This window comes from Patiria miniata, unplaced genomic scaffold, assembly GCF_015706575.1.
Source record: "Patiria miniata isolate m_02_andy unplaced genomic scaffold, ASM1570657v1 HiC_scaffold_3, whole genome shotgun sequence".
NCBI classification, from domain to species: Eukaryota; Metazoa; Echinodermata; class Asteroidea; order Valvatida; family Asterinidae; genus Patiria; species Patiria miniata.
The window spans coordinates 38,573,718-38,599,211 of NW_024037069.1; the positions used below are offsets into that span (position 1 = coordinate 38,573,718).

Consider the following 25,494-nt stretch of genomic DNA (forward strand, 5'->3'; position numbering starts at 1 on the left):
TGATGATCATAATGCAGACAACACCTGTGCGCAAAAAAATTGATTTCATCATCAGACCGGAATTTAGAGGGAAAAGACCTCTTTTCCTTTGAACATTCCTGGAAAATCAACCCTGAGGGATTTAATCTCGATGTGTCGGTTTAAATGGCAGATTAGAAATAGGTCTAAAACTTCCTCATGTTTCGTGCCAATAAGTGAACTTTTAGATGTCATGCAGCCCCCTTGAAATGTGAAGTTGACGACGCCTACGTCTTGTAACGTTTGTTGTGGACAGAAAAATTTATGAATGAACGTTTGTTTACATTCTTTGCAAGTGCCGATGGAGGGCGCTCTTTCAGTAACCAAGTATCGAACACGGAAGTGAAAAGCGACTGTTATTTTGTAGAGAATTATTGATCGAAATCACTTCATTTTGGGAGAACTGTAGTAGTTTGAGGCCACAAACTGAACTGATAATTGACTGTACTATCAGCTGAGTAAGATCACTTTGATTGGTTGTGTACGAAGTGCCATTTTGGTTTTGCACTGGTTGCTTCTTCGTCGCTTAAATATTTGGGGGTTTTGTTTGTCGGTTGTTTGATTTTTTGTTTGACTTCCATGATCTCTTTTTTTAAATTTTTTTTTTAATATTAAGTTATCTTGGGGGTGTTTTCCTTGCTTTTCTGTGTTAATATGGTGCAATATATAAAGTTATTACACTAATTTCACGAATTTGTGTTATTTTAAAGGGTTTTTCTTTTCGCCCATGGGATTTTGTGCTACAGTGTAAGTACTTAGTCTGCTATAATGTTTGTTTTTTTGCAAAATAGGGTTTTTAGTCATGCTATGGGCGAGCTACTTGACAGTGATTTAGTTCACTTTTGAGCAATCCCGCAGGGGCGTGCAACTATTTTGGTGTAAGGGTTTTAGTCTTTTTATAAGGTTTAATGTGTATTTTTTAAAATGTGTCTTTTTATGGTTATACTGTTATACTGTTATAATAATATACTGTAATATTATTATTTTTGTTTTACCTATTGTAAATTTGACCTGCGAAATAATGAATGAAATGAAATGAAAAAAAAAACAAGTCCTGGCTAGCCCCTGCTGGACCGCTATGCGTTCAACTGGAAATCAAGTCGTTCGTTGACTCAACTTTATGGAACGCCGTAGCAGGTTAAACAACCCTGTGTACCTTTCAGCACTGATGAGGCGAGTAGTGCCCCTTCATGTCTGACCGGTCTGACTCCCAATCAGAATGAATATGCAAATTCACTTATCTTCATGAATATATTTTCAATGGTGGCGTCCTTGAATACAATACAAGAGAACCACGACGTATGTATTATATTGCACGTCCAGGCAGTTTGTGCATTAACTAACAAGGCCGAAATGCATGTAGTTCAACGTACGTAGGTGGCAAACTGCTGTTCTTTGTGACTCGCGCAAGGACCATGGTTCAAGCTGCAAGGCCCCGGCCATCCTGGCGATGGATGGTCCTACTCTCTCGGACATTCTTTGCCTTCATCGCCCTCGGAACATTGAAGGCGATGGGAGTGTTCATCCCACTCTTCGTTGAGGAGTTTTCGACCACAACTGCGGCTGCTGGCCTGGTCTGTATTCTGCCTATCGGACTGGGATTCATATCAGGTGTGTGTTTAGGTCAATGATTAAACCTGTTCCCACCCTAGCTTGATTGTTATTTGTCAAAAAAGAAAAAAAAAAGGGTATTTCGGGCAGCGACGTAGTTCCGGGGGGGGGGGGGCTACTCCCCTTAAAACAAATCGCGTCGCCCCCACTGAAAATTTGGCAAGGGGCGGAGAAAAGCTGCAGTCATATTTGATTAGTGCGTTGTTTCACGTTTGCTTGGTTTATTTGTTTACGAAAACACTGTTTTCGAGATTGGCTGTTTATTTAACGTCCCGTGGAAAGCGAATAGCTCCACTTGTTGTCTGACATTGACCATGAATACGGTTTTGAACAATGCCCCCATGGGATAATATAGTGTCCAGGCTCCCCCCCTGTCTACGTTTCAGCACGGATGAAATTGGGCGCCCCTCCACTGCCAGCCCCCTACCTCCTAGCCCCCCCCCCCCTCCCCTAGGATGCCAAGCTACGCCGCTGATTTCGGGTTGGCTGCTATGGACAGTGACGACCGGGGGATGTCCCCACGTGTTTACTTCAAGGATTTGCTTAAGGGCGATGTTCCTGATATAGGCCTATTTAACTCATATAATGATGTGAATTTGCACTGTAAGTGTAGATTTAAAGGCAGTTTGAATAAACATCTGCAGAGGACACTGGTATTAAGGTGACTAGAACTATATGCGTGTGTTGTGGACAACGTATTTACTCGACCTCGTACATGTGAGGTGAAGTTTGTGCCGCGCGTAGTCCGAGTACCGAGTACCATATCCGTTGTTATAGAGCGGTCATTCCATACAGACCATATGCTACACGTACACATTGAGTGGTTTACCGTAAGCGTGCTGAATGCAACTCGGGTTTAAACGACTGGAAAACGGCTGCTACCCCAATCTGCCATAAAGCAAAAAACATTCACATCATGCATTAAGATGAAAACATTCGGACTGACATTTTGTTAGACGTCTTTGAAACATTCAACGTGATGGAACAAGTTTGAAAACATTAGGCCTATATCAAAATGCGTTTTTAGACTCTTTATAGATACAAATATTGTTTGAGAGGTGATGTTTGAAACTATATATTTTTAAAAACCTCCTTACATGATGCACGCTTTGATAAACCCCATTCCCATCTCTACTCCGGCTCCGTCGTCGAACACATAAACTGGTTCCCATACGTAGTGTGTGCATCCAAAATTAAAATATTAAATGACTCGAGACTTGACTTGACTTGGGAAAAAATTGACTTGAGACTTGACTTGACTTGCTAAAATTTGTCTTGGGACTTTACTTGACTTGAAAAAAAGGCTTGATTACAACTCTGGTATTAATAATATACCTTCAGACTCTACAGATAAGTTTTGAAAAAACAGTGCTAGTATTTTTGTAATATTTATGGATTAACTGCTACATTTTTATTGACACGCACTGGTTTTTTTGCACCACAGTTCCCCTAGTTGGTGCTGTGATACCAATATACGGTGCACGAATTATCACCATGGTAGGAGGGGCAGTAGCAGCTATCTGCATAGTGGCCGCCGCGTCCATATCATCGTCCATTGCCATGGTGGGACTATGCCTGGCTCTCTCTAGTAAGTTACGTCTCCAAACTTCATAGTAACCAAGCTATCATACTCAAAAATCATCCGTCTGAATTGTGTTAAAGATAACCCCACCAAAGATAATATAAATGGTCTAAACTTTTTTTCTAACCAAGCTACATGTTAATACTTTATATTGTTGACTGCTGTGATGTGATATCCACATCACAACAGTCAACAATTATACCTCTCTCTTGGATTCTTTGGATTTTGATGTAAAAATCACGAAAACAAACAGCAGTAAACACAACAGTCAACTCACATACATGTCGCGTGCTCGAAACAGCCGATCGTCTGCTAGTTCGCTGCTCCCACTCACGTGTGAAAACATGGTGAAGATAGCGTTGGGTACCAACGATACAAGAGTTTCACGCCGCACGTACCGTACGGTACAGAGTCATAGCACATATCCCACAGAGTGTGCCGTGACTTATAGGGTGCGTTCGTTTAGCTCACCCGGGTCGACACGGGTCAGCCCCGTGCCGTTCGATTAGCTCTGACGTCATTCTCGGGGCTCACCCGGGTCAGCCACCACATACCGTGCTCGTGGAGCAGAGTCACTGGTGGCATTACGTCATCACGCATGCGTTGTTCATCCCCTAGAAACGGACAAATATGGCGGCCGAACAGCGGAATCCTCGAGTGGACTTAAAAGTTGACTTTATTTCAATTCCAAAGGTAATCATTTATTGAGTTCATTGCGACTTTTGAGGCAGTCAATCTCAAACTAAGACCAAATCCGAAACGGGCGTTTTGTCAGTGGCTACGGCCACGGCTAAGGGCAGGGGTGCACCCAGGATTATGCTTTGGGGAGAGCTCACAATTTTTTTGAAATTTTTTTAGAAGTGTAAATTTGTTCAAAAAATTGTTGCCCAAAATTATTGGCCGCAGGAAAAAAGGTGGTTTTGTTTGTTTGTTTGTTTGTTTGTTTGTTTGTTTTTTTTGTTTTTTTTGTGGGGGGGGGGACTATTTTGACATTGTGGCGCCACTTACATCCCTATAATACTACTCGAAAATAGGCCACATACCAGTACATATCACCAAGGGCAAATCGTGGGACTAACCTTGAGTGCGCCACTGGCTAAGGGCGTCACGTGAGGATAGTGATGGCCCGTGGTTGAGCGTTCGATTGGCCCGGCTTTCGTGGTTAAAATGAACGCACCCTTTATAAACTTAACACGTGATCGTTCTATGCCAATGAAAATACGGTATTCAAGACAGAGGTATAACAAACTGCGTTAGAGAACTGAAACTTTTTTCTTGACATGCTCCAAGGTTTGTACACGAAATGTACCGAGAACGGTTTTGTTCAGGTCCTCGGGTTTTTGTAGGTAAACCCTAGTTCCAAAAATGATCATACTTTAAGGATAACTTGCACATACACAGAAAAGTCGCTTTGAGCAGTGATTTAATCTACTGAACAAATTAAAGGGAAAACACACTAAGAGTCCAGCTATATCTTTTTAGGCTTATAATTATGCAGTCCAGTGAACACTGTTAGAATTGTCTAAATTACGAAAATGTTCAATGTATTTTACTTAAAATTACTTTATCGATTTCTTTTATTCTCAGGCGTCGGGGAGACTGCGATACAAGCAACAACTGTTAAAGCCATTATGGATTATTTCCCAGACGAATTTGCCGCTGCTAATGGCGTTTCTCTTGCCGGAGGGCCACTGGGGATGATGGTTCTCCCGCCGGTAACGGAATACCTCGTGCACGTTTACGGGTGGAGAGCTGCTCTTGGGGGCCTTTAACTTGAACTTTGTTGTGTGCGGAGCACTTTTTCGACCGCTTAGATCATCACTTTACAGTGTGGTGCCGAGCAGCCAAAAGGATAATATGACGCCGAGGGAACCCGACAAACCAGACAGGCTGGTCGGGAAGATGTTGGATATCATGCGCGAACGATTCGATACCAAAATTCTCACTGAACATATGTTCATTCTGTATCAAGCGGTGACTCTGTTGTGCGGTGCTGTCTTCAGCAGTTGGCATTTATTTGTCATTCCACAAGGCATCCAGTTAGGATTCGGTGACAGTCCGTCGGCTTTCCTGGCAACATTTGGAGGCATCGGATCTGTGCTGGGACGTCTTGGACACGGACCTTTGGTGGACTATGGAATGGTCAGAGCATCCACTCTCTTCGTTATATCGTGCTTGATCTTTTCGGCATCTACTCTCGCCAACCCCCTTGTGGTGTCTTCCTATTTGGGCATGGCATTCCTGTGCTCAGTAGCCGGCTTCGCAATGGGAAGCTTGTATCCACTGACGTTCGTGCTGGTGCATGAGGTTACTGGCGACCAGCACGTTGCTGCCTACAGTTGGCTATTCGTATCTCTGTCGGCAGGTGAACTCGCTGGAGCAGCGATCGCTGGTAGGCATTTCTATCGATTCATTCATTCGTTTCTATACCGCCTTCTCCTGGAGGCGATTTCTTTTCTTTAACTTTTTTTGACATATTTTCTTTGGGTGCGTCTTATTTGCTCACCCGGATCGACTTTTTTTTGAGAGAAGCCTCATAAAATGTCATGGCCCTCATTTGCATGCATAATCATTTTCGAGTGAAAAGGTCTACTCTGTTGGAACCTTTGAATCAGAAGTACAATGTAGTACATAGTGACGTGTTTAGCCAATGGGCGCTAGTAGTCGTGGGTGTGTGCGCCACTCCAACGCTCTTACTTTTTACAGGTGACGGAAAGGGCGCGTTATCAGTGGTTAGGCCAAAAAAAAAAAAATATTCGGTCTCTGGTCAGACCAAAGTTCCGGAATTGACGCGGCCACGCGGCTTTTTTTTTTTCTTTGCTTTTTTTTCTTCTTCAAGCTTGGATTGTACAGACAAGGTGGGTACTATTTTGCTTTTTTGGTGTCCTCATGTACATTGGTGTCCTCCATAATTTGCCTTGGTGCTTTCGATCATTTGCCTTGGTGCAATTTCCCATTCCTTGGTGCTCTTTGGTAAAAAAAAATTGAGGAGGTGCGGAAATAGAGGGCGCTGTTGGGGCTACCGCGGAACATTTTGAAAAAAAAGATCGACGCGCATGATTAAAATTGACGCGCGCACTGACCAGAGACCGACTTATTTTTTTTTTTTGGCCTTAGGACCACGTCTTAACTTCGGACGTCGCGTGAGGATCATGATGGCGCGTGTTTGAGAATTCGATTAGCCAGGCTCTCGTGGTTGATTCGACTGCCTTTACCTAATTTGACTTGGGGAAGGTACTCGAACGCACCTTTAACCCATTCACGTTTTTCTGCACCCAGACAACACGCACGCAGGTTTTGTTTTCTTTTTTTTCTGACATTATATTGGCATTCAGCATTAAACTGCCCATAATGCCTTGCGAAATACACGTTTCCTTCACCAAAAATGAAAGCGATAACTATGCAGCGGCCTTGGATGCTGGGTACTGGCAAATTTATTCATTGTATTCTTCATGTACATTGTCATGCGAAGGAAAAGGCGAGTAACTATGTAGCCTAGCTACAATCGTTTTGTGAACGTTGTTGTTTTCCCTTCATTATAACACAGGATGGATTCGTGACGTCATGGATCACTACGAGCCAGTCTTTGTGACGATGGGTGGGATATCGGTAACCATGGCCGCCATGGTGGCATTAACGCAGTCCTTGATTTCATGCTGTAAACCTGGAGATGACTGACAATACTTGTGTTGAACTGAGAGACAAACTTAAGCTGGCGACAGTCGGCGAAGGCGCCCCCCCCCCAAACCCGGAAGCGCTATAACAACGACCAGCCTATACGTGCATAGTGGAAACTCGTAAAATCGCAAGCAAACAGCGATACAGAAGATTTCTGCGATTTCGTTCCCACAACTTGATTTATCTCTTTTTACTCTGTATGGATTTTCTATTTTCATGAATTTATTATTAAGGGGCGCCTCGCCACCGGCAGTGACTGAAATGTTCTCAATATAGGCCTTTTTTCACTTGTGAGAGCCCCTCCGCCCCGGCAGTGACCTTGGAACCGCCCTTGATCGCAACTATAGTAAAGATGTACATAGTAGTGTGGAATACTTCAATTCTCCATTGTTATTTTAATTATCATCGACATTTGAATAAATTTTTCATTTAATTATGACAGGTTTCTATCACTTTATGGGGTCAGTTTTGATAGCTTTTGTGGCGCAAGTGAAAAGAATTTCGGCCGAAAATACGGTGCCATTCTCCATTGAATCACCACAACCAAATGTATACAAAATATAAAATAATCCTCGATATATGTAGATGTAAATCGATTTCACTTTTAAAAGCCATGTTATCTCAAGCATTTGTTTTGGCTTTATTAACACAGCAATTCTGCATAAACGTGTTCTGGGAAGTATGTTAACCATGTTAAACAAAACAAACACGGTCAGTGTCAATGCCTTTTTGTAATATTCATCTTCATCTTTATTAAGGGAATAAATATGTGATTGGGAGGTATTAGGGAGGTTTCGCAAGCGAACGGATACACTTACACTTACGCTTAGCTATCCGTATCCATTTTCTACTTACGTGTAGCGAGCGAGATATGCGTGTCGTCTGCACATTTAGCGGATAGTGAGTGGCGTATGACGTCAAACGTGCAGACGACACGCATATCTCGCTCGCTACACGTAAGTAAAAAACGGATACGGATAGCTAAACGTAATTGTAAGCGTATCCGTTCGCTTGCGAAACCTCCCTATTAAACACTCTGTTTACAACCGGTTGGAGTCTGGATGCTGATAATTACCCGAGCCGAAGGGTATTTATATCATTGAATTACATGTATTGAACTGGACAATTTATTACAGTTCAATAGGCCTTAATGTAATTCCATTTAATTGATATCATGTTCTGTTATTCCTTTTATTTCTTTCATTGCCCAGAGGCCCAATGGTTGCCATGGTGTTGATAGAAAGAGGTTCCTGAACATTGTGTTGGTAGTGTTTTTAGGTAGTCAAAAAGAAAGGCTTGTAACCTTTTCATGCATGGCTGAATATCATCAGTGAAACTTCTACTGACTGTGGTATACCCAGACCGAATGTTGGCTGAGCAGAAAACATTGGTAACCTCACCCCGTTTTTGTGGGAGACAAGGGCATATCTAAAGGGACATCCTTTTTACTCACACTGTACAATGAAAATGACAAACATTTTATTCTTCACCGTTACCTTCAAAATATAATAATTAAGTATTGAGTTATGGTAGAAAGTTTCAATTAAAATGAGTTTTCATTTTTATTATGTAAGGGCATATCTAGTGGTGCTTAAATCCTGGTATGCACCTGACCAGCTTTTTGTTGTTAAATTTTACAGCATCGTTCTCTTGTCACAAAATTGCTGCCATCATTTTCATGCCCGCAGACCGATTTCTCTTCTTTGCATCATGCGCCGATCAATATTGAATGTGATGTAATAAAAAGTCATTTCAATAAACGTAGTAAAATTAAATGAAGCTATAATCATGGTTCTGCTTATCAACGGTTTCCATAGAAACTAATTGAGTCCACGTTATCTCTCTTTTGTCGTTTTCAAAATTCAGAAAAAGAGCGTCAACGCCACAACCACTGCCAAGGTTGAAATGTAATCATCATAATTATCGATTCCTTCATTTGTCTCATGTCAATCCTTCAACGTCGTTATCACTTTTGCCAACAACGAATTGGGCTGCGCACTTCAGAAAGAACGACAGTCCATGTAGACTATTGGAGCAAGATCTTGACAGAATTAAATAAACCGACATCAAAGAGAAAATGCTATTTTTGCTCCTTCTTCTCCCGATGTCTGGCCTGGTGACCGAGGCTTTCTTTGGGTCTCACTGCCAAGATAGACAATTGAAACCGTGCACCAGGGGTTGCTCGTGGGGCCTGGAGCGTTATTTCAACGGCGTAGCGAACCGCGTCCTGCCCGGCCACGGCTACCGCAATCTGACGCTACCTTCGTTGGCCATGTGTAGCAGGGAGTGTCTTATCGATGATCGCTGCTTCTCTTTCCACTACTCGGAGGGGGAGAGGCGGTGTGAGTTGAACGGGGCTACAACGTCGCGATACCCGATGGCTCTGATTGAGAGAGCTGGTACCGACTACTTCGGTCCGGAGGAGGTAGGATATTATCAATTAGTCTTGTGCTTCTTTGTAAGTTGGATCCAAGGCATGGTCTGGGATTAAGATGGGGGATTGAGATCGAACGTTTAATGAGGTTAGATGTCAGGTTAAAGGTTGGGTCGAAAATGGTGATGTTAACGGGTTGGATCAGGAATGACATTCCAGTTATGTGGCATCCAAATTTAAAGTCTGGAGCTATACCTATATTAAATAAGTCTTCGACTATACAACTACGTGTAGCGGGGGTAAAAACTGGCAATAGACGTAGGCGTAGCCATGGAATCCCATTTTAACACGACTTTTATGTAAATCTTAGTTTTCATTTTTTTTTAATGCTTATTCATCTTTTCTTTATATAAAGTTGTGTTTGTTGATTGGTATATTTCCAAAAATATCCAAAATATATTTTTGATTACATTGTATCCAGTGTGTTGTTGTTACGGGATCCATTATCAATGCAAGCACCGCTTAATTGATATGGCATTAATCCTTGAGTTTCTGAGAGAAATGTATTATGAACATGGACGGTGATCGGATGGGCGGGGGGACGCAAATGGCGATGTCCCTCCAACAATAAATATTCCCGTACGTATGGATTTTATTGAAATGTTCATAAATTTGCACTTTATTTTTCCCAACTGGCGTAATAGCTCAAAACATGTCATATATTCTTTTGCCAGCCGAGTTTTGATAAGCTTCTAACAAATGGAAGAGAAGGTAAGAAAATGCTCTTTGTTTGTATTAGAAATATAAATGACAGATTATGACAACAAAAACTTGTCATGTAGCTATAGTAGTTACTTAATTTTCATTTTAATTTGGCGATAGGTGGTTCTTATTACAGTTTGAAATTGAACCCTAAGAAATTTCATTTTTGAAGTTTGTGTAAACGTGCTTTTTGGGTGTGGCACCTTAAAAAACACAGATTTTCCAATTGATGTGATAATTTTCTATCATTACATTAGTTATGAATTTTCCATTGAGACATCGCACGAAAAAAGCGGCCCACGACAAGTAATTAATTAATCAATTTCAACTTTTGAATTAAGCTCCTATATTCGTTCTGAATAGTGTGCGCAGTTTTTCAACTGGAGCGCGCTATTTAAAACCACTTTTTAAAACTGTATAAAGGTCTGCAAAAATAAACAAGCAAATATTATTGCTGCAGGACATTATTTTCCATTAAATTTCGTTCGGAAAAGAAAATCGAAATTTTGAAAAAGCACTTAAGATATGCCAACTTTAAGGAATCTTTCCGATATTCTTTTCAATGATATGGGTTTCCATTTTATTTAATCAAAGCAGCAACCTTCAGGGTTTATCTTTTTTTATAAAAAGGTGGATTATGTCAGTGAATATTGATCCTCCCTTTTGTCCTCTGCCGCGCGACAGGTAAATCATATAGAGCTACGTTTTTCCTTCTTGATATCTTTTCAGTTCCAATAAGCCTGACTGACTGTTGGTACCACACTCACGCATCAGCCGCCTCCGAGTGTCGTAGGACCGGCCAACACCTCTGCCTTCAGTGGGAACTTTACTACGCCTCCAAGGAGGGCTACCCGACCACACCTCCCTCATGGTACGCTGATCCTGACAGCTTGGCCGTGCTGACCGAGACCGGAGTGACCTACCACGACCTGCCGCTGACCGCCCCGTCTCCCGGCTTGTGCTGCTCCCTCCCGATGACCTACCGAGACCCAGTCATTACTCCGCAGGGCTACGAGCTCGCCGACCGTGCTGGGCAGGCCAGTGGTTGTTCCGACCTGGCAGCTCATCCCTGTACCCTGGCCGAGCTGAAGGAGGCTTATGATCGAGGTTACATAAGGGGCTTCTGGCTGTACTTCGCGATGCCCAACCGTGATGCTTCAGTTGCTGGTTGCACTATTCATCAAGGCGACGAGTGTTACCAAGGTACCATAGCCAACACACCAAGACCGACTGCGCGTGCGCGAGTGTACTGCTGCCCAAGCCGCGTTTAGAAAGCTTCTCACTTGTATGAGTCCAGCGGCCACGCGCAATTACTTTTTTCCTGCAACCAAGTATAGTCACAGTCACATACCATAATGCGCATGCGTTACGAAGCACAATTAGATTAAAAAATATTTTGAACAACGGAATGTAGTTTTGTAACTCGAATGTGTATTTTCAAGATCTAACCAGTGGCGGCGGTACGGAGGGGAACCCCAAAATATTTTTGTGGCCCCAAATTGACCCCCCACCCCCATTTTAGAGTCTTACGCCGCCCCTGAATGTAACGGAATTTCTGATAAAAAGAATGCATTTTCTAAAAGCGAAATCCTTTTTTTTTCTTATCGAACGTACATCTTTAATCAAATGCATTTTAAAACAGAGTGTATTCGAAACATCGGGCGTTGTTTTTAACAACCGCATGCAAAAACCGAATTTTTTTTCAAACCGAACATCTTTTCGATCTTTACGATTCATCTTAACGCTCCCGGTCCGTACATTGTCGATACTGATTGCGGAGCAGGTAGTTTTATGTCACCTTAGAATATTAAGTAGCACCTCATCACCAGCAACTTCACGACTGTTGTAATGTATTTTTTTCCAGACATTTTATTTATGTTATCAGATATTTAATTGTATCGTTATGATTGTAAAACATTATATTAAAAAAGTGGCTAATATGAATTTAGAAACCAGTTGTTTAAAGATGTTCTATCCGTGCTCTTCTACAAATTAGATTTTTTTTCTCCAAACAAATTTTCAACTCTATAAATTATACAGGCTGAGTCAAAAAGTGAAATGGATTAATCATTGTTTCTTAAAAAGCTATCAGATCTGATACAGGCATAATGTATTTCTTAAAGGAGCATGTTCTTCACTCATCTGCAAAAAAAGAATTACTGAAATTGATCCATGCTATCAGAAGTTATGCTTGTTTTATTATAACACCTCACCCACAGATTCTGTGTCTTGATTGGCCGAGAGCGAGTCACATGTTACTTTCTAATTTTGCTATCTTTCTGTGCACGACCAAAAGTACTATGCGCATAGCAACCAAAGTACTATACCATTAGCAACCAAAGTACTATTTCCACGGCGCGGTATTCGTGTGCAAATGCATGCTGGTGTGTGCGTTGCGCGTTGTGCGTAGCGCGTATTATTCCAAAGAGAGCGCGCCGCAGACTTGGGTTCAAACATTTCGTGAAGGGTTAGTTTTTAAGAGAGAAATACATTTTCCACCAATTTTGTATTGAAATTGAAGTTTATTTCAACTGTGTTCAGATTTAAATAATGTAAAATATTAAAATCAAGCAGAATCTGTGGGTGAAGTGTTATAAAACAAATATTGAATGCTTTATCTCGTGGTGAAGTAAAACTAGCCTCCCTCGGTGATCCATGGACCATTCTATTTTCCATCGGCTTCGCCTCGGGAAAATAGAATGGTCCATGGATCACCGAGGGAGGCTAGTTTTACTACACCACTCGAAGCATTCAATATTTGTATCAAGAACCTAGAGCTATCCATGGAATGCCATTGGAAGCTATTCAGCTGAGTAGGAATTACAGATTGCACACAGGCATTCAAACACAAATGAGATTTTAATCTATTGAGTCAAGACTGAAACCTTATTTTTACTGTCAGGTGTGCTTTGAGTATAAGGAACAATACAAGTCAACTCCGTTTCTTTCTTATTGATGGCGATTTTTGTCTGTTTTCCTTTACAAGTTTTCGTTCATTCAAGGAGGTGGGAAAACGTCCATGTATCATTGTATTTAATGGGTATTCATCAGCTCGTAGAACGGTAAATGATTGCAGTGGTGGACAGCTGAATTCTGTGATTTTTTAAAAATTAAAATAGACATAACTCGGGGATAGAGTATGCAAATTAAGTGATAATTTCACAGTTACTAGTCAATGCACTTTATCCCCATGATAGTTTTATGAAATGGAGCGAGCCACATAATGTTAAAAAGACAGTTTTCTAATTCGATCAGTTTCTTTTTGACTCTACCTATAGTACTACAGGAATCAAGTTCTAAACAATTGAAAAGTAAGTTGCCGAAAAAGAGAAAATATTAGATTAATTATACTAGGGAAAATACCACTTAATCAGAAAATATTAGTAGTAGCATAGCATTAATGTAAATTGACTCATTTAATGCAGGGCTCAATGGGAGACTTTTGAGACGCTTGGTGACAGCAAACACACCGGTCCTTTTCAATTGTTTACGTCACGATTAAGCTAATGTGCGCGTGTTCAACATGACGCAAACAATATTACGACCGTTGTATTTGCTGCCACCAAGTAACCCAAAAGCCCACCATTTGCATGCGCATGGTGGCATTAGTACAGTAGGCCAAATAAAATTGTGTTGCCCTCATGGAAAACATTAGGAGGGTTGGTCGGTATGGGATTTTTTCACGGTAAATTCACACTGCACTACCATTAAGGTATGTACGTTTTGTAACGGAATGCAAAATTATGGCATAACAAAGAAACAGTAAAGGTAAAGGTTACAATTTATTTAATTTTTTGAAGTGTAAAAAAAAAACGACCGAAGTTTCCAGTTTTGGGTTGGTCGGATTAGGGCAACAAAACAAATTTTGTTTGGCCTTATGTATGATTTGGGCCTTTATTTTACTGGTCTGCAACCATGGCCTTCTGCACTTGTATAAACATTATTGCTCAACCTTAATTTTAGCGGACAAGATAAATGAAGAGTTCATTCCAGATGGTTCTCCGTTGAATAGGTCAGTGACGTACACATCGCTTTAACCTATTGTCCCTCTTTATTGAAAAATGCATGTGGTATGTGTAACCGAGCTGGGAAGGTTACGCAGAAAATTCGAAAGTGACACTGGGATATAATTCCACTAAACTGATCAAATTTAATTACTACAAAAAAAACCCTACAAAACGACAGTCATTCTTCGGTAGTCCAAATGTTATGGACGTTGGGTAAAGGATGATTCACAGGTATACTCGAGAAGGCTTCTCTAACCACAAGCAGTAGCAGAGCAGTTGCGGCCTGTGTACCTAGGCCCTATGCCTCACAATGTTTGGCAAAATATGTGTATGTATATGAGCGTGCTTACCATGGCATAACCACATACTCAGACTTCAGCAAAATATAGAAAATATGCAGGCTGCAGCGATGACAAGCAGTCAAGTGACCTACCCATGCTTGCTTACTCTACAAGAAAACTATCGAAACAAGTTCAAGGAATGTGCGTCCGAATCCCTATGCTTTTGAAACTTGTACTGCAAGGAATAAAAAAATGTTCGCACTGCCGTAAGCCGTAAGCAACTTGATTACGCAACTCAGGCCAAGTTCGCGCAAGGACTATAGTTGACCAATGGTTAACTAACGTTTGCCCGAACTCTGTCTAGTCGACGGTGGTTGACTACGCTAGTCGACTATTTGGAACCAGCCTACTGGGGTTGGTTGCTTCGCTGGTAACGAATAGCCGGGCGCATTCATAACGCTAGCAGAGAGCCAGGATCCAGAAGTTTTGCTATGACATTTCGACCAGCGTTTGACTAGAGACATTCGCACGTTGCTATCAGTGCATAGTCGTAAGGTACGTCACAAATCAACCACTTGTCGACTAATGGTCCTTGCCCGAACTTGGCCTCAGTATGCTATATTCAATGAAAAACACAAGAGGGTGCTCGCAATGCTTCGACAACTTTCGCATCGCTCGTATATGTTAAAAATATCAGACATCGACAAGGAAAGTTTTTACAGCAAACCTGGCAGCATAATTACAGGAATTTAAGTCTGGCCGGTCACATATGATTGATATTACATTGGTCAATTACGAATAAAATTAATATTCCTCTCAGTCATTTCCTTTTTTTCACGACAACTCGCCCAGGGTCAAACTCCATTTCAAGATGAACTGCACCGTGATATGATCGAGAACCATTTCCTCATTTATTCTTTAAGTTAATTACGACCTACCTGTTTCATTTGTCATGATTTACAAATGTTATTGGGCCTAAAGGGATGTATCTATAATACTCAGTTTTGAAAACTTTAAATTATAATAATGATGCAAAGTTTCTCATTCCAAACCGTAGCCTTTTATACTCAACAAATGCATAACCCAATATACTACTAGTAGGCCTACACCCAGTGAACGTTTTCGATTCCTTTTAAATTTCACATTAACTAAAATGTTTATTCTTAAAAAGTCATTTTTCTCAGCTGATCAACTCTTCCAAAATTAAAGAATCGTGTTAAATTTTCTCTCATGCATTTTGATTCAAAATAAGCTGCGTATTATATCTTATCAAATATTGTCTTTCTTTTCAAATGTGTTTTGTGTTTCTCTTGCCCCTAAAGTGTTTTCCAATAGACAAACGTCAATGTACTTTAATCAGTGTGATTTCATTAATCAATCTCAGAAAGATGAACCAATTTGGAAATAATTTTTGATTCCCAAAATGTTAGTGAGTCTTTTTTTTGATATCGAGAAAAAATAGACTGCTGTGGTTTTTTTTCTTTTATTAATTCTTTTATTATTATATTTATATTTATTATTAAATTTAAGATGAATTATTTTTACATCGTAAAGGAAGTAGAAAATAAACTAAATAAAACTTAGTCTCATGTTTTTGGGCGACACAGGAGTCTCGTTTATGGAACCCAGAATACAAAAGATTACTATCGGCTAAACTTTAGACAAGGGTAATGTTTTACTTGGATAAATGTAATGCAAGATTAAAATGTACCTAACATCTGTATTAATTTACTGTATACAATGAAAATAACAAACATGGATTCTGCATTATCACCTGCAAAACATAGTATTAAGTCTCGAATTATAGTAAAACAAAATTCAATTAAAATGAGTTTTTCATTGTCGCATATCATTGTCTGCACCTGACCAGCTTTTTTATTTGTCCGAAAATACAGCATCGTTCTCTTGTCACAAAATGGCTGCCATCAGCTTTATATCCGCTGACCGAATTTTCATAGTCGTCTTATTCGCCGATTGAAATTACGTTGTGATCTAACCAACTGTAAATAATCAGTCTAACGTAAAATGAATTGAAGCTATAATCGCGGTTCTCTTCATCAACGGTTTCCATAGAAATTAACAGGGTCCACTGTATCTCTTTTTGTCGTTTGGGTTATCCCACTGTTTTCTGTAATTCAGAAAACGAGCGCCAACGCCATTTCCACGGTCAAGGTTGACATGTAACAGTCAAGTTAATCATCACCATTATCGATTCCTTCCTTTGCCTCATTCAAATCATTCAACGTCCTCATCATTGCCAACAACGAATAGAGCTGCGCACTTCGAAAGGAACGACAGTCCATGTAGACTATTGGAGCAAGATCTTGACAGAATTAAATAAACCGATATCAAAGAGAAAATGCTACTTTTGCTGCTTCTCCTCCCGATGTCTGGCCTGGTGACCGAGGCTTTATTTGGGTCTCACTGCCAAGATAGGCAATTGAAACCGTGCACCAGGGGTTGCTCGTGGGGTCAGGAGCGTCACTTCAACGGCGTAGCGAACCGCGTCCTGCCCGGTCACGGCTACTGCAACCTGACGGTAGCTTCGCCGGTCCTGTGCGGCAGGGAGTGTCTTATCGATGATCGCTGCTTCTCTTTCCACTACTCGAAGGGGGAGAGGCGGTGTGAGTTGAACGGGGCTACAGCGTCGCGATACCCGATGGCTATGATTGAGAGAGCTGGTACCGACTACTTCGGTCTGGAGCAGGTAGGATATTATCAATAAGTCTTGTGCTTCTTTGTAAGTTGGATCCAAGGCATGGTCTGGGATTAAGATGGGGGATTGAGATAGAACGTTTAATGGGGTTAGATGTCAGGTTAAGGGTAGGGGTCGAAAATGGTGATGTTAACGGGTTGGATCAGGAATGACATTCCAGTTATGTGGCAACCAAATTTAAAGTCTGGAGCTATACCTATATTAAATATGTCTTCGACAATACAACTACGTGTAGCGGGGGAGGGTTGAAAACTGGCAAATGACGTAGTCGTAGCTATGGAATCCCATTTTTAACACGAATTTTATGTTTATCTAAGTTTTCATTTTTTTTAATGCTTATTCATCTTTTCTTTAGATAAATTTGTCTTTGTTGATTGGTATATTGCCCAAAATATCCAAAACCAATTTTTGATTACATAGTATCACTGAGTGTGTTGTTGTTAGGGGATCCACAGAAGTTATCCAAGCAAGCACCGCTTGATTGATATGCAATTAATTCTTGAGTTTCTGAGAGAAATTGATTATGCACATGGAGGGTGATCGGATGGGGGGGGGGGGCGCAAATGGCGATGTCCCTCCATCTATAATGATTTTAGTACGTATGGATTATAATGAAATGTTCATAAATTTGCACTCTGTTTTCCCCTAATGGCGTAATAGCTCAAAACATGTCATATCATATTCTTTTTCCAGCCGAGTTTTGCTGAGCTGCTAACAAATGGAAGAGAAGGTAAGAAAATGCTCTCTGTTTGTATTAGAAATACAAATGACAGATTATGACAACAAAACTTGTCATGTTGCTATAGTAGTTTACTTAATTTTCATTTTAATTTGGCGGTGGGTGGTTCTTATTACAGTTTGAAATTTAAACCTAAGAAATTTCATTTTTGAAGTTCGTGTACACCTGCTTTTTGGGTGCGGCACCTTGAAAAATAGATTTTCAAATTCATTTGATATTTTCTAGAATTGCATTAGTTATAAGCTTTCCAATGAGACATCACACGAAAACAATCGGCCCACGACAAGTAATCAATTAATTAATTTCAACTTTTGAATTAAAAGTGGGACGCTCCAAATTCGTTCTGAATATAGTGTGCACATTTTGAGAACTGGGGCGCGTCATTTAAAACCACTTTTTACAATTGTATAAAGGCCTTCAAAAATAAACAAGAAAATTTATTTGTTGCAGGACATTATTTTCCTGTAAATTTCGTTCCGAAAAAAAAAACAACAACGAAATTTTGAAAAAGCACGTATTTACCAACTTTAAGGAATCGTTCCGATATGCTTTTCAATGAAAAGGATTTGAATTGTCTTTTTAAATCAAAGCAGCAACCTTCACGGTTTATTTTCTTTTTAAAGGCGGAGCTAGAGATGTCAGTGAATATTGATTCTCCCTTTTGTCCTCGCCGCACGACAGGTAAAAACAAATATAGAGCTACGTTTCTCCTTCTTGATATATTTTCAGTTCCAATAAGCCTGACTGACTGTTGGTACCACACTCACGCATCAGCCGCCTCCGAGTGTCGTAGGACCGGCCAACACCTCTGCATACAGTGGGAACTTGACCACGCCTCCAAGGAGGGCTACCCTGCCACACCTCCCTCATGGTACGCTGATCCTGACAGCCAGGCCGTGCTGACCGAGACCGGAGTGACCTACCAGGACCTGCCGCTGACCGCCCCGTCTCCCGGCTTGTGCTGCTCCCTTCCGATGACCTACCGAGACCCAGTCATCACTCCGCAGAGCTACGAGCTCGCCGACCGTGCTGGGCAGGCCAGTGGTTGTTCCGACCTGGCAGCTCATCCCTGCACCCTTGCCGAGCTGAAGGAGGCTTATGATCGAGGTTACAAATCGGGTTTTTGGCTGTATTTCGCGATACCCAACCGTGATGCTTCAGTTGCTAGATGCACTGCTCATTATGGCAACGAGTGTTACCAAGATACCATAGCAAACACACCAAGACCATACCCGCGTGCGCGAGTGTACTGCTGCCCAAACCGTGTTTAAAAAAACCCAGCTTCTCACTTGTATCGAGTCCAGCGGCCACGCGCAATTACTTTATTTTTCTGCAACCAAGTATAGTCACAGTCACAAACCATAATGCGCATGCGTTCAACGAAGCACGTTAGAGTCAAAAATATATTGAACAACGGAATGTACTTTTGTAACTCGAACGTGTATTTTGGGGGCATTTGGCCCCCACCAAAAAAAATAACCCCAAAATAATTCCGTGGCCCCCAATTGAACCCCCCCCCCCCCCATTTCAGAGTTCGGCGCCGCCACTGAATCTAACGGAATTTCTGATAAAAGGAATGCATTTTCTAAAAGCGAAATGCAAGTTTTAAAAATCAAACGCGTACAGCTTTAAATCAAAAGCGTTTTAGAACAGCATGTATTCGAAACATTGAACGTTGTTTTAACAACCGCATGCTAAAACCGAAAGAAAGTGCTCAAACCGAACATATTTACTTTTTTAACGATTCATCTTTTCGCTCAAGGTTCGTACATTGTCTATACTGATTACGGGACAGTTAACACAGTTTTATCTCACCTGAGAATATGAAGTATTTTTAAATCTCACTATCAACTGCACAACTTGTTGTAATGCATATATTTAATTATGTTGTTATTGTTCAATGTTATTAGACAAGTAGCAATATGAATATAGAAACCAGTTGTTCAAAGATGTTCTGTATTCTGTCCGTAGTCTTCTACATATAACATTTTTTCCCCAAACAACTTCATCTTGAAATGTTCAACTTGAGCGGACACTACTCTTTGAATTATACAGAGCGATGGTCAAAAGGAAAGTGCCCTGGATAAACGACTTTTTATGCATGTTTCAAAAGAACCCATTTTTATAGCAATCCATTTAATACCATTGGAAGCGCGGCTATTGAGCTGAGTGAGAATTACAGATTACACATAGGCATTCAAATACAAATGAGATTTTAATCTTTTGAGAATAGAGTACTGCGAATTACGGGAAATTTTTGAAATGGAGAGAGCCACGATTGTTTTAAATACTTTTCTAATGAACTCGGTCACTTTCTTTTTGACTCGCCCTGTAGCACTGCAGAAATCAAGTTCTAAAATTGAAAAGTTGCAGAAAAAAAGAAAACAGTAGCTTAATTATACTAGAAAAACATTAACAATTAATCAGAAAATAATGGTAATAGCATAAATGTAAATTGACTCATTAATTCAGGGCAATTAATCAGAAAATAACAGTAATAGCTATAATGTAAATTGACTCATTAACACAGGGCAATTGATCAGAAAATAATAGTAATAGCATTGATGTACATTGACTCAGTAACACAGGGCAATTAATCAGAAAATTGTAGTAAAAGCATTCATGTAAATTGACTCATTAACACTGGGCAATTAATCAGAAACTTATAGTAAAAGCATTCATGTAAATTGACTCATTAACACAGGGCAATTAATCAGAAAATTATAGTAAAAGCATTGATGTACACTGACTCATTAATACAGCGCAATTAATCATAAAATTGATGAGATTGGCTAATTTATATGCAGGGCTCATTAAGACGCTTGGTGGCAGCAAAAACATGACAGTCCTTTTCAACTGTTTACGTCATGAATAAGCTAATGTGCGCATTATTAAAAATGGCGCTAACAATTTAGGGATCCACAACACTAATTACGTGCTCATGGCTAACTCTCACCTTCAAAATATAATTAAGTATTGAATTATAGTAGAAAGTGTCACTTAAAATGTTCATTGTTGTATATGTAAAGGCACAGCTAGTGGTAAACATTGTCCTGGTCTGCATCTGACTGCCTTTTTTATTGTTAAATTTTACAGCATTGTTCTCTTGTCAAAAAACGGCTGTCATCAGCTTCATGCCCGCAGACCGACTTCTCTTCATTACATAGTGCGCCGATCAATATTGAATGTGATGTAACAAAAAGTCATTCCAATTAACGTAGTAAAATTAAATGAAGCTATAATCATGGTTCTGCTTATCAACGGTTTCCATGGAAATTAATTTAGTCCACGTTATCTCGCTTTTGTCGTTGGGTTTTTCCTACTATTTTCCTAATTCAGAAAACGAGCGTCAACGCCACAACCACAGTCAAGGTTGAAATGTAATCATCATCATATCGATTCCTTCATTTGTCTCATGTCAATCCTTCATCGTCGTCATCACTTTTGCCAACAACGAATAGAGCTGCGCACTTCAGAAAGGAACGACAGTCCATGTAGACCATGACATTCCAATTATGTGGCATCCAAATTTAAAGTCTGGAGCTATACCCATATTAAATATGTCTTCGACTATACAACTACGTGTAGCGGGGGTAAAAATTGGCAATAGACGTAGGCGTCGCTATGGAATTTTTAACACGACTTTTATGTAAATGTTAGTTTTCATTTTTTTATGCTTATTCATGTTTTCTTTAGATAAATTTGTGTTTGTTGATTGGTATATTTCCCAAAATATCCAAAATATCCAAAATCAATTTTTGATTACATAGTATCCAGTGTGTTGTTAGGGGGCCCATTATCCATGCAAGCACCGCTTAATTGATATGCCATTGATCCTTGAGTTTCTGAGAGAAGTTCATTATGAACATTGACGGTGATCGGATGGGGGGGGGGCGCAAATGGCGATGTCCCTCCATCAATTATGATTTCAGTACGTATGGATTATAATGAAATGTTCATAAATTTGCACTCTGTTTTTTTTTCCAAAATGGCGTTATAGCTCAAAACATGTCATATATTCTTTTCCCAGCCGAGTTTTTCTGAGCTGCTCACAAATGGAAGAGAAGGTAAGAAAATGCTCTCCGTTTGTAATTAGAAATACAAATGACAGATTGTGACAACAAAAACTTGTCATGTTGCTATATAGTAGTTACTTAATTTTCATTTTAATTTGGCAGTAGGTGGTTCTTATTACAGTTTGAAATTTAACCCTCAGAAATTTCATTTTGGAAGTTGGTGTATACCTGCTTTTTGGGTGTGGCACCTTGAAAAATAGATTTTCAAATTCAATTGATATTTTTCTAGCATTACATTAGTTATGAGCTTTCCAGTGAGACATCGCACGAAAAACAATCTGCCCACGACAAGTAATCAATTAAATAATTTCAACTTTTGAATTAAGAGCGGGACGCTCCTAATTCGTTCTGAATAGTGTGCGCATTTTCAGAACTGGAGCGCGTAATTTAAAACCACTATTACAACTGTATAAAGGCCTTCAAAAATAAACAAGCACATTCATTTGTTGCAGGACATTATTTTCCTGTAAATTAAGTTCGGAAAGAAAACAACGAAATTTTGAAAAGCACATATTTACCATTTTTAAGGAATCGTTCGGGTATGCTTTTCAATGAAATGGATTTGGATTTTTTGTTTAAATCAAAGCAGCTACTTTCACGGTTTATTTATTTTTTTAAGAAGGCGGAGAGATTTCAGTGAATATTGATCCTCCCTTTTGTCCTCTGCCGCGCGACAGGCAGTGGCGTCGCCAGGGGGGGGGGGGGGGGGGCAGGGGGAGGGGGGGGGGCACGTGCCCCCCTGGAGTACCTAGTGCCCCCGAGTGCCCCCCCCCCCCCATCAAATGCTGGTGCCCCCCTATCCTCTGCAAAATTCTGCGCGTTGTTAAAATCATTACCTCAAAAATAGCAATTCTGGAGATATCTTCAGATCGAATTTAGCATCAAATGTGGCACCATTTTGCATCTAGCCCATCCTCCGTATGCGAAAATTTTCCAAAGGGGAGGGGGCCCCTCCCCTTAGACCCCTCCCCCAGGACGGCGATCCGTATCCACCTAAGTGCCCCCCCCCCCATCAAATGCTGGTGCCCCCCCCCCCCCTGTGCCCCCCAGACTGAAAAGTCTGGTGACGCCACTGGCTACAGGTAAAAAAAAAGTAGAGCTACGTTTCTCCTTTTGGTGTTATCTTTTCAGTTCCAATAAGCCTGACTGAATGTTGGTACCACACTCACGCATCAGCCGCCTCCGAGTGTCGTAGGACCGGCCAACACCTCTGCCTACAGTGGGAACTTGACCACGCCTCCAAGGAGGGCTACCCGGCCACACCTCCCTCATGGTATGCTGATCCTGACAGCCAGGCCGTGCTGACCGAGACCGGAGTGACCTACCACGACCTGCCGCTGACCACCCGGTCTCCAGGCTTGTGCTGCTCCCTCCCGATGACCTACCGAGACCCAGTCATCACTCCCAAGAGCTACCAGCTCGCCGACCGTGCTGGGCAGGCCAGTGGTTGTTCCGACCTGGCAGCGCATCCCTGCACCCTGGCCGAGCTGAATGAAGCTTATAATCGAGGTTACAGATCCAACATTTGGCTGTATTTCGCGATACCCAACCGTGATGCTTCGGTTGATGAATGCGAAATTCATCATGGCGACGAGTGTTACCAAGGTACCATATCAAACACACCAAGGCCAGTCGCGCGTTTGCGAGTGTACTGCTGCCCAAACCATGCTTAGAAAGCTTCTCACTTCTATCCATCCAGTCTAGCGGCCACGCGCAATTTTTTTTCTGCAACCAATTAAGTATAGTCACAGTCACAGACCATAATGCGCTACGAACGAAGCAGGAGTAGAGTCAAAAACATTGAAACATTATTTTAAACAACGAAATGTATTTTTGAAACTCGAATGTGTATTTTTCAAGATCTAACATAATGCTACGTTAAAAAAAATGCATTTTCCAAAAGCAAAATGCATTTTTGTTTTAAATTGAACGTACATCTTTCACTCAAATGCAATTTAAAACAGAAAGTATTCGAAACATCGAACGTTGATTTTAAAAACCGCAAGCATATCTCAAAACGGAATATCAACTTCACAAATTGATGTAGTGCATTTATTTCATTTTTTCAGGCATTTTATTTATGTTAACATAATTTAATTGTATTGTTATGACTGTTCAATATTATATTAGAAAAGTGGCTAAATGAATATAGAAACCAGTTGTTTAAACATGTTCTGTCCGCAGTCTTCAAAGAATATGTTTTTTCCTCCTAAAAACAATTATGGTGAAATTTGTAACTTGCACGGACAGTACTCTTTAAATTATACAGGCCGGTGGTCAAAAAGAAAGTGACCTGGATAGCTGTCCTTGTAATGTCATTGAAGCTATTGAGCTGAGTGAGAATTACAGATTACACACAGGCATTCATATAATTAGATTGTTATCTTTGGAGTCAAGACTGAAACATATACTGTCAGGTTTTGTGCTTTGAATTTGAGGAACAAGTCACCTCCGTTTTTTCTGAAATATTGATGGCGATTTTTGTCTGTTTTCCTTTGCAAAATTTCGTTCAATCAAACAAGTTGGAAAACGATTATATTTCATTGTGTTTAATGCTAGTTCATCAGCTCACAGAACGGTATTAATGATCAGTGGTGGACAGTTGAATTTTGTGGGTTTTTTTTATTAAGATAGACATAACTCGAGAAAAGAGTTCGCAAATTACGTGAAATTTATGAAATGGAGAGAGCCACGATTGTTTTGAATACTTTTCAAATGAATTCGGTCACTTTCTTTATGACTGTAGTACTGCAGGAATCAAGTTCTAAAATTGAAAAGTAAGTTGTAGAAAAAAAGAAAACATTAGCTTAATTATACTAGAAAACATTAACAATTAATCAGAAAAGAATAGTAATAGCATTGATGTAAATTGGCTAATTTATATGCAGGGCTCATTGAGACGCTTGGTGGCAGTAAACATGACAGTCCTTTTCAACTGTTCACGTCATGAATAAGCTAATGTGCGCATTATTAAAAATGGCGCAAACAATTAAGGGTTCCACAACACTAATTACGTGCTAACTCTTACCTTCAAAATATAAGTAAGTATTGAATTATAGTAGAAAGTGTCAATTAAAATGAGTTCTCATTGTTGCATATGTTTTTATTGTTAAATTTTACAGCATCGTTCTCTTGTCACAAAATTGCTGCCATCATTTTCATGTCCGCAGACCGATGTTTCGTATCATTGCATCATGCGCCGATCAATATCGATGTAAGATGTAGCCAGCAGACATTCAAACGGAGTAAACTTGACTAAAGCTACAATCATGGTTCTGTTATCAAAGGTTTCCATAGAAATTAATTGAGTCCATCACGTTATCTCTCTTAATTTCTTCATTGGGTTTTTCCTACTGTTTTCCGTAAGTCAGAAAACGAGCATCAAAGCAATTTCCAGAGTCAAGGTTGACATGTAAGATTTTAATCACAATCATTATCGATTCCTTCGTTTCATCATGCCAATCCTTCAACGTCTTCATCATTGCCAACAACGAATAGAGCTGCGCACTTCGGAAAGGAACGACAGTCCGTATATACGGCATGGTACAAAAGCGGGTCTCCGTAGCATGTAGACTACTGGAGTAAGATCTTTACAGAATTCAATAAACTGACAACAAAGAGAAATGCTATTGTTGTTCCCTCTCCTTCCG

At 40.4% G+C, this 25,494-nt stretch overlaps 3 protein-coding genes and 1 pseudogene across 3 annotated transcripts; all 4 read left to right on the forward strand.

Annotated features, from left to right (window-relative positions):
- Positions 1 to 1,285: 1,285 nt before the first annotated feature.
- On the forward strand, positions 1,286 to 7,341 carry LOC119738116 (annotated as a pseudogene).
- A 1,405-nt stretch (positions 7,342 to 8,746) lies between these two features.
- Positions 8,747 to 11,296, forward strand: LOC119736798. Its single transcript, XM_038210806.1, has 2 exons — positions 8,747 to 9,363; positions 10,710 to 11,296. Exons 1-2 carry the CDS (start codon positions 8,967 to 8,969, stop codon positions 11,294 to 11,296), a joined length of 984 nt encoding a protein of 327 aa, XP_038066734.1. The 5' UTR covers positions 8,747 to 8,966.
- Positions 11,297 to 16,646: 5,350 nt separating this feature from the next.
- On the forward strand, positions 16,647 to 19,039 carry LOC119738735. Its single transcript, XM_038213666.1, has 3 exons — positions 16,647 to 17,020; positions 17,723 to 17,759; positions 18,498 to 19,039. Exons 1-3 carry the CDS (start codon positions 16,673 to 16,675, stop codon positions 19,037 to 19,039), a joined length of 927 nt encoding a protein of 308 aa, XP_038069594.1. The 5' UTR covers positions 16,647 to 16,672.
- Positions 19,040 to 21,328: 2,289 nt separating this feature from the next.
- LOC119736799 lies at positions 21,329 to 23,517 on the forward strand. Its single transcript, XM_038210807.1, has 3 exons — positions 21,329 to 21,361; positions 21,799 to 21,835; positions 22,976 to 23,517. Exons 1-3 carry the CDS (start codon positions 21,329 to 21,331, stop codon positions 23,515 to 23,517), a joined length of 612 nt encoding a protein of 203 aa, XP_038066735.1.
- Positions 23,518 to 25,494: the final 1,977 nt, after the last annotated feature.

Excerpts from the sequence above, each read along its gene's own strand:
- LOC119738735 (XM_038213666.1), top strand. The coding sequence starts at position 16,673 with ATGCTACTTTTGCTGCTTCTCCTCCCGATGTCTGGCCTGGTGACCGAG. Across the intron at positions 17,021-17,722 it reads ACTACTTCGGTCTGGAGCAG|CCGAGTTTTGCTGAGCTGCT; the intron begins GTAGGATATTAT and ends TTCTTTTTCCAG. Across the intron at positions 17,760-18,497 it reads GCTAACAAATGGAAGAGAAG|TTCCAATAAGCCTGACTGAC; the intron begins GTAAGAAAATGC and ends ATATATTTTCAG.
- LOC119736798 (XM_038210806.1), top strand. The coding sequence starts at position 8,967 with ATGCTATTTTTGCTCCTTCTTCTCCCGATGTCTGGCCTGGTGACCGAG. Across the intron at positions 9,364-10,709 it reads CTTTGTAAGTTGGATCCAAG|GTAAATCATATAGAGCTACG; the intron begins GCATGGTCTGGG and ends GCCGCGCGACAG.
- LOC119736799 (XM_038210807.1), top strand. The coding sequence starts at position 21,329 with ATGTCTTCGACTATACAACTACGTGTAGCGGGG. Across the intron at positions 21,362-21,798 it reads TACAACTACGTGTAGCGGGG|CCGAGTTTTTCTGAGCTGCT; the intron begins GTAAAAATTGGC and ends TTCTTTTCCCAG. Across the intron at positions 21,836-22,975 it reads GCTCACAAATGGAAGAGAAG|TTCCAATAAGCCTGACTGAA; the intron begins GTAAGAAAATGC and ends TTATCTTTTCAG.